The 9,081-nt window shown below is 33.1% G+C and overlaps 1 protein-coding gene across 2 annotated transcripts; it reads right to left on the reverse strand.

Annotated features, from left to right (window-relative positions):
- Positions 1-2,655: 2,655 nt before the first annotated feature.
- Positions 2,656-7,074, reverse strand: LOC107769778 (calcineurin B-like protein 4). Of its 2 annotated transcripts, none has more exons than XM_016589031.2 (9): positions 6,752-7,074; positions 5,863-5,998; positions 5,376-5,458; positions 4,742-4,801; positions 4,350-4,458; positions 4,115-4,167; positions 3,264-3,344; positions 3,071-3,183; positions 2,656-2,915 (listed from the first exon to the last, which is right to left on the reverse strand). In XM_016589031.2, the coding sequence occupies exons 2-9, from the start codon at positions 5,951-5,953 to the stop codon at positions 2,846-2,848; spliced, it is 660 nt and encodes a 219-aa protein (XP_016444517.1). In that variant the 5' UTR covers positions 5,954-5,998; positions 6,752-7,074; the 3' UTR covers positions 2,656-2,845. The 2 variants fall into 2 exon arrangements, with proteins under 2 accessions (XP_016444517.1, XP_016444518.1); XM_016589032.2 differs by having other exon boundaries at positions 5,863-5,977; positions 6,752-6,884.
- Positions 7,075-9,081: the final 2,007 nt, after the last annotated feature.

Here is a 9,081-nt window from a genome sequence, read left to right on the forward strand (position 1 = left end):
TCCCTATTTATAAGAGTTCAGGCATCAATATCGAGAAAGTAAATCGTCGTTACCCAACTCATGAATCGAAGTGGCAAAGGTACGGGAAACGATGCAAGGTATCGGAAAAATACGTAATAATGATGTATGACGACATGACGTCACTCTAAAATGACGTGACCCTGGGTTGCGGCTCACGAAAGGCTACGTTTCCACCCCGTCTGAAACGCTACTACTCGGCCTGCTCATCTAAACTTCTCAACCATAACTAACAGAGTCCGCTCATCTAAGTCGCTCAGGGTCGACATCAATAAGCAGAGGGACTAACTGTATAGGTCAAAATTTGCCTCAATGGGATTTAGTATGGAGTGGTATTATGAAAAGTGATGTGGCCGAGGTCGACTAGTGGATAGTGGGGCTCGTAGTCAGGCGGTCAATAATGGCCAAGGTGAAGTATCAAGGACGGTACTAACTACTAGTTTTTTAATAGGATATTTAAGGAAATATTCTACTAAATATTCTATGTACTGGTACTTTTAGGATTGACTGGGGATATGTCCCATATAAATAGAAAAAGAGATAAAGGGAAAGGGCATGTAATATTTCTTTCGGATAAGAGCACTTTTTGATAGGAAGACTCTCGCAAGAAAAGATACAAACACTACCTTTCAAAGAAGATTCTACCATCCATTATTCTAGACTTTTCCATCAAATCTGAGAATAGTTCCAATATTCTAGGATTTGTTTATCACTCATCACTGTCAAAGAGAAGAACCATCCACCTCATTCAATATTGGGTGAATCATTCTCCTTATTTACGTTAATGTCATTTATTGTTATTTATTGCTTCATATTCTTCCATCATTACTCCCCTTGAAACATTAAATGTACACTGCATTTAATCCACCACCAACGCTATCATGCGTTATTTGTATTAAACTAGTTATAAATCGAGGGATATTATTATCAACTAGGCCTAATCCCTCATTACATAAAACTAATTAGTTTAATCGAAGATTTACACATTTTGGTCAAACAAATAATGGACTTTTAGATGTAGGCCAACGTGCAAATAGGGGCCGCAAATGGACGGGTTGGGCTGAACTTGGGCGGATCATGATGGGTTGAGTAAATAAATTGGTCATTGCCCAACCCAGTCCAAGTGTATTTGGGCTAAGATGTGCTGGGTCAAGATGGGCTAAACAATGGGTCATAATCCAACCCGTCCAACTTGACCCATGTTTTAGAACCATGGTCTTCTTGCATAAACAAAATCTTTTACCTTTTATACACCTATGTATGTTCCCTACTTTCTTAACTTCTTCCTAAATTATTCATTCCATGCACTGACGATGAATTTCTATATATCTAATTTTAAATTTTTAGCTAAGAAATACATATGGATTAATCTTATACTCAACTATTCATGAGCTTTTATAACTTTCTAAAACTAAATAAATATTTAAAAGTGTATAAGAAAGAAGAAAAAAGGCCAAAAAAAATAGCGGTTGAAAAAAAAGAGATAATATTTCAGAAAATCTTTGTGCAAGATAAAGGTTTGGCTAGTTGAAGTTTTTTTTTTTGATGTTGCAATTGTTCCATAAACAATTTATTTAGAAAAGAGCCTTCCGGCCACACAAAATTTTCAGAAAACTTTGTTGATTAAATCTTTTAGAGAAAAACAACCCATACGATTTTCTATACAAACTTTGATTTATATCTATTTATGTAGTTATTATTTGTTCTTTACAATGTAACATAAGAAGCCGTACTGGCCACTTAAGAAGTACTCCCTCCTTTCCAAAAAAAAAATAGACTATTAGTATTTTGAGAATCAAAATATATTTTCTTAAATAACAAATTAGTATTTAAATTTATAAGTTGAAAAATATTTTTTATGTTATTTCTAAATAAGTAAATTTCACCACAACTCAGTTATAAAATTATTCATATTTACATTAAAACTTAAATACCTTGATTCTCATTTTTAAACTTAGATACAAAAATTAATGATGGGGCAACTAAGTAAATTTCCAGACAAGCCTTCAGTTGGGTTGTGATCCCTTTGTTTTGGATGAGCTTCACGGGTTGTATTTGGGTTATTTTATGGGTCAGAATGAGCTATAAAAAATGATGGGTTAATTTGGGTTCAGCCCAAATAGACTCATGAGCTAAAATGTTTGTAGCCCAACCCATTTATCTCTGGGCGGGTTGAATGAGTTTGGGCTCAAATTGACACCCCTATGTGCAAATACAAACTTTAGGACTCCTTTTTATGTAGTTTTTATTTAAGCCAGTATTACAAATGATAATATATTTGTCCCTTGTACCTATTAATTAAAACTTATGTTTCTTTTTCTTTATCTTAGGACTCAAAAGTCCCTTCTAATTTAAAGCCCCACTTTCCCAATAAAGGAATTCCAGCAGATAAAAAGTTTTATTCTTTGACAGTTCAAATTCCCTTATTAGTAATTTTTCAGTGAATAGATGCTCTTTTGTAGTCCACGTCTACACATGAAAATGATATGAGTAAATTAATCACAAATCCTCTAAGCTAATTCACAAGTTCTTTTTTCAATATGTACTGGGATTCTAGCCAACTAAGATCGATATATATGAATAACATCAATTAAATTTTACGAACAGTTAGATGGGAAATATTACCAAAATCCTTAGTTAGGCTATAGTCCGTACCAATCTCTCATATATAGCAAACACATTTCATATACAGTTTATGGTTGCCTAAGAACAGACAGACAACTATTGACCAGAAAATGAAGAAAAAGGGAAAATTGGACCGGTACTTTATTTGTTGATCAGTACACTAGTAGCAGGATAGAATTTGGCAGTTGGCACCGGTCAGTTTTCAGGACACTAGTTCTGAATCTCGAGCTTCTGTTGTCATCACAAAGCTTGGAAACATTTGAGTTATTTCCCTGGAATTGTAAATAAAATTTTAAAAAAAAAAAAAAAACATCTTCTAAGGCTAGTGACATCAAGAATTTCTAGTTAGAATGTGATAATGCAGATTTGGAAATGAACAAATTATGCTTCAATAATAGTATATACTTAATTAGAATTTTCAACTCACTTTAAGCATGGTAGAGTCATGTTCTTAATGAGAGAAGGACATCTTATAACCAATTCCTTCCACTCTTCTGGATCAATCCTTCCATCTCGATTCGTGTCTGCCTCTAGAAATGTCTGTTTATTATCACACAGATCAGATATCAAACAGATATACTTAGGATGACTAACATGGAAATAAAGTGACTCTTCTCCACCTTATCAATGATTGCTTCGATAGCATCATCTGGAAGTGTCAATTCTGATTCTTCCAGAATAGCAAATACCATTTCCTTCAGCTACACAAGTTTCCACAGTAGAACAAACTAGTCAAAAGAGAGATTGAGCATCTCGAATTTGAGATACACCGACTGTGTAAACAATAATGTATTTAACCATTTATGTAGTGAAGTGTGTACTGTCAAGCTATGTTGCGCGGACTTTTCAAAATGCTACCACACCCGTGTCGGATCCTCCAAAAATACACTATTTTTGGAGGATCCGACACGCACCCAGCGACATTTTCGGAGAGTCCGAGCAACATAGCTGTCAAGTAGTTTCAGTCTTCCCTACTTCCTATTTCAAGAAAGGCTGTCATTCATATCATATGTGAAATCATCAGGATATGATCATCCTCCTAAAAAAGAAAAGTTTTCATCCTTGAACTCCTTTAACATATTTTTTCAACTTCTGTTGTCTTATTCTGACACATTTAATGAAGATTAAGCAAGAAAATCATGGTTATGACCATTTAAAATGCCTGATGCCTGTATCCTGATAGGGGGTCATAAATAAGTAGTATTCTCTGTTGAACATTCAAGTTATGTTTCCGGTAAGATCAAGCAGCAGTAGCTTTAACTAGTTCAAATTCTTTTAGCCTATACGGTGAACATTTCATTAGCAGTATATTTATCAAAAGAAGAAGCAATCAGTTGACTAGTACCTGATGATTATTTGGGATTATTCTAAATTCAAATTTACATGTTGCATGCATTGTAAGTGATAATATTAAGGGAGTGGTAGGATAATTGAAACAACTCAACAAGTATGTTTCGTTAAAGCTACTCACCTCTTCACGTTCTATGTATCCAGTGTGGTTCAAGTCATACAACTTAAATGCAACTGGAACAAAATTATTCCTGAAGTTAGTGTCAGCAACAGGAGAAAAAATGTTTGACATGTTGCTGTACTTATAAGTACAAGAAAGTATGCCTCACTAAAAAGAATTTAAAAAAACAAGAAAAGAGAAGAAATGAAATTCCAAACAACTTTTTTATAAGAGAAATTTCAAACATATCTCTTACATTCAATTTTGTCTGCTTGAGGAGCCCTTGGGTGGAATAGGCTTAACGACCGAACAAATTCTCCAAATTCAATAACCCCATTACGCTTAAGATCAAACAAATCAAACAGCTGCAATAGTGTGACAAGAAGGAATAGGATCTTGTTTGGAGAATAAAGATCAAGATGCTGGACAATCATACAACATGAAACAGAGAACTTTTAACAGTTTCAAGAATGGCCTGTTAATATAGCAACTACTCGAACTGTTGATGCAGTTATGACCATTAAGATGACCCATCATTATATTTGCAAGCCGTTTATAACAGAGAATATTTTTCCAGAGAGTCAAATCACATTAATTACTGGCGAAGAAATGTCTAATGAATTCCGTCAAAAAGGGTGAAACACGTACTCTCTGAGCAAAAAGATTCTGCTTAGGGCTGCAGTTGAAAAGAGCAAGGAGAAACTCTTCCTGCATTGAAGATATAGACATAAATCACAATCTCATAACCCGAAGTTTTAAAATCATTGGAGGACATGTAAAGTGCATCACTTGCCTCATTAAACTAGATCTTTGAAAAACGAATTAAAGTTTAATTTTTAGCACAATGGTTATCAAAGATAACGTGCTTTCAAAGTGGTTATGACATTGCCTCGTCAGGCACTAAAAGATTAGATCATAAAGTGGGATTATCATATAGGTAGCCTTTTTGTCATGAAGAAGAAGTAGGAAGGGAAACAAAGAACTTTTTGAAAATACCAAACTGGTCTTCTAAACTTCATACCCTTAGAATCAAAGAACACCAAGTTTCAGTGTTTCTTTCACTGTTATATTTGTAACTAAAAATGAAGAAACTCATAAATGAAAGCAGATGCATCTTGGAAACTTGGTTTAACGTGTCGTGGTCATATACATTGGCTGATTCCAATGGATCAAGTCCTACTGTTCTTGAGACTGTTGATCATAGCGCGTTTTCAACAGCTCTGCCCTTAACATCTCAATTTACATAAAAGCCTAATGAGTGAACTTTGCATGATGAAATTACCTTATGAATAAGACCATCATCAATTATGGAGCTGCTTATTTTCTCGTACAGAATTTTCAATGCATCCACTTCATTAACAGAAACTGCAACAAATGAATGGAACACTCTAAGATGCTAAAATTATGGATTGAGTAGATACTTAACATCATAACAAATTTCCATTGGACACATACTCTGCTGGAAGTAATCAAGAAGACATCAATAGCTTCATTGGCTAGGAAATATAAATTACCAATTATTTAGAGGAAAGACTTCAATTTGCTGAAGGCTAAGCAAATATAACATAAAATGATAAGACAAAGTAATAATAGTGATTATAAGATTCTTCTGATTGAATGTCTAAAACTATCCAATTGGTTATAAATTTTAGAGAATACTAAACTTTACAAAAACAAGCTCAAGCCAAAGAAAGAAACAAGAAATTAAATAAGAGCCTCAAAACCCTGTTGCCTAAATAGTAGGGGCAAAGAGACATTGTTTAACTCACAGGAAGTCTCAGAAGCTAATAAGTCATGGTCCTCGAAACCAGGTGGACGTCTACATTTCATGGAACAAAACCAGCTCTTTAAAGCATACATTATCCCCCAGAGGACTTTAAGATCCTGAAATATATATATATTTACCTGCCACAATCCAACATAAAAATTATAGCAATGCATTCTACAACATAGAGTATTAATCAGAACACCAGTCCAAGAAAAGGGCACTGATGATATTGTGTGCAAGTTTTATCTCCTTTTGAATACTAGGTGCATTTTCAGGCATAGCCAGATTATACATAGTTCAAATTAACCACTTTCCTTTTGTTAACAAAAAGAGTAACCACTTTTCTTTTCATGGAATCATAGTCAACGCTAGCTTTTTAGTGTCCTTTTCTCTATATCATCCGGTATTGAGAATTCACTGGTCCGACTAATCCATATTTGCACCGTATAAGGCATTAAAAGACGAAGAGCTCCTACTAGGGGTTTCTCAATTCCCAAGGCTCAAACCCGAGACCTCTGATAAAAAGCGGAGAGATCTCATTCATCCCACTATTACCCTTGGTTGCAGGTTTTTCATTGTCTCGAGTGGGATTTCAGCATCAGACAGTACTATCCCAAATAAGCAATATCATACCGTTCTTAAAAGCAATTAACAGATTTTTCAACAATTCTAACTGTTTCAATAGTGCTTGTTACCCGGATTGTTGCTACTGAACATTAATCAGAAAATGTCAAAACCAAATTTACTTGGAGCATATGGCTATGTAAAAAAGTAGTACTAGCAAAAATACACTTGGAAAATCCCAAAATCTTGTGAAGTGCATAAGTTCACCACTCTAAAATTAATCAAGAACATTGAGTAGAATGAAAGATGAGAGAGAGGGAACTTACCTCTGTGCTGTTATGGAGTCAGTTGGTGTGTTGCAGAGTCAATTAAATCCTGTAAGATCTTGTTCAAATTTCATTCTGATGATGATGTGCTCATTTTTGTTTCTTGTTTTCTCTCATTTTCATATGATTTTCTAATACGGGAAAAACTCCTAGCAATAATCTAATGCATAATTGATTCCACATAGGTTTAGTACAATGTCGTAGTACAATAATGAGTAGTATTTTATATATTTTAGGTAGCTATTTGAGTCTCAGTTGCCTGCATATGCAAAGTAGATAGTTGACATTGTCACCCTGCAATTTTCCAGCTTACATGGTTGACATCCAGATTTTCAATTTAGATGAATTAAATAGTTATCTTTTGCTTTTGTCTCCACAAAGTTTAATTCTTTAGTAGTAAATACAGGCGGAGCTAGAATTTCTGATAACAAATATAGACACCTACTTTGGTTTTTAACGCCGCCCTTGAGTACATCACGAGCAATACTCCTTCTCAATTTATTTGATGGTATTTGATTGTACATGTACATCTCAATTTATTTGATAGTATTTGATTGTAAATATAATTTAAGAAAAAAAAAAGACTTTTGAAAGTTATGTCTAGAACAAGCAATAAATATTTGTATGACTATAATTTATCTCACTAAGGATAAAATAAAAAAGTTTAAAGTTAAATTAAACTTTCTAGAACAGACTAAAAATAAAAGAATATCACATAAATTGTGATAAAGGGTGTATATGTTAACCTCAGTTTGTCATATGCGGAGTAGATAGTTGACATTATATTTTTCAAATATAGTTGGAATTTACCAGGGTAAATAGTTATATTAATATGTAAAAATAAAATTTAAACTTATGAATTTATATTATTAAACTCATAACACTTTTGAAACAATAGGTTCAGAATTTCATATTAATTGAAACTTGATGAGTTCTGTGTCAAAATTAGGATTTAGTTTAATGTTTTTAATACACCACCAAAACTTATAGTATAATGATATTAGTAGGAATTTCTGATATAATTGGTGTAAGTTGAATACAAGTCCTTGATCCCCTTCCCTTGTCCATTCTGTAGTGGAAAAAAAAGTTCTTTGAAAAAGTCACATTTTTTCAGTTAGGCCTACTATTCTCAGAAACAAAATATGTGATAAAAAAAATTAAAATAGCGCCCTCGGCTTTGCTTAGTGATGAAATCTTATGGTTCAAACTTAAGGGTTGACAAGATTTTTTGATGTGCTATTTCTATGAAATTTTCACTGATAACATATTTATCCACATTGTATATCACTATATAAGCAAGGGGCCGGATAGAGTTTTGAGGTACTGGTTGATCTTAACTCAATATTTTGAATGTAGAGTATAAATTTATGACCGAAAAATTCACTAAAATTGTAATAAATAATAGATATGAACATATAAATTAAGAGGGTGTTTGGGCTTATAAGCTGGTCAAACTGGTTTATAAGTACTTTTTGACTTATTAATGCGTTTGGTAAACACCCAAAGTGCTTATAAGTCAAGTGTTTATAAGCTAAAATAAGTCATAATCACCCCTAACTTATAGCTTTTTAGCGTATAAACACTTTTAGTTTGACCAAGATTTTTACTAGTTTATTCTTAATAATATTTTATAATTTACAAAATATTTTTCCCAAAATAAATTTTCTAACTTTCTTTTCATTCCATATTCGTTGTTCATCTTTTTTCTTTACAAAGAAACTTTTTAATTTATAAATTTTTGTAAAGTTTTTAAGGATATTTTAGTCATTTTAATAAAAGAACAACTTATCAGCACTTTTCTACCAAACACATTAACTACTTATTATCAGTTTCAGCACGTTTATCCAAACACGTAAATGCTTATTTAAAAAATTTAACCTTAGCACTGAAAAATATTTTGAGCACTTCAAGCTTATCAGTTAATTCAAACGGGCTCTAAATCTTAAATCTGTCTCTAAAAACTACTGAGGAAGCCTATCAAAGGAGTATCATATAAGTAATGTTAGAAAAATCTTGCTAATTCTATTGTCAAATTTAATGTTTGACAAAGCAAACCGAATTTCAAAGTGTATATTCCCTTGGCGTCTGTTCGATTCCTCCTTCCTATCATTTTCTTTCTGTAAACTGGACACATATGTAGATGAAGGTCGAGACTCGAGATCAAGACCAGAAGACTTCCAATTCTAACGCTAAAGTCAAAGCTTTTTAACTACATTATTTAAAAGATAGCATATTCTCTATTTTTAACTGCATAGCATCCGAAATCCACTGCTTGACTAATCTAGATTTGCAACATATAGGACCCATTTAAGGAGAAAACGCTCCCTAAA

The sequence above is a fragment of the Nicotiana tabacum genome, chromosome 15 (genome assembly GCF_000715075.1).
Source record: "Nicotiana tabacum cultivar K326 chromosome 15, ASM71507v2, whole genome shotgun sequence".
In the NCBI taxonomy this organism is placed as follows: Eukaryota; Viridiplantae; Streptophyta; class Magnoliopsida; order Solanales; family Solanaceae; genus Nicotiana; species Nicotiana tabacum.

Excerpts from the sequence above, each read along its gene's own strand:
- LOC107769778 (XM_016589031.2), bottom strand. The coding sequence starts at position 5,953 with ATGTATGCTTTAAAGAGCTGGTTTTGTTCCATGAAATGTAGACGTCCA. Across the intron at positions 4,459-4,741 it reads AGAATCTTTTTGCTCAGAGA|CTGTTTGATTTGTTTGATCT; the intron begins GTACGTGTTTCA and ends ACACTATTGCAG. Across the intron at positions 3,345-4,114 it reads GATACATAGAACGTGAAGAG|CTGAAGGAAATGGTATTTGC; the intron begins GTGAGTAGCTTT and ends AAACTTGTGTAG.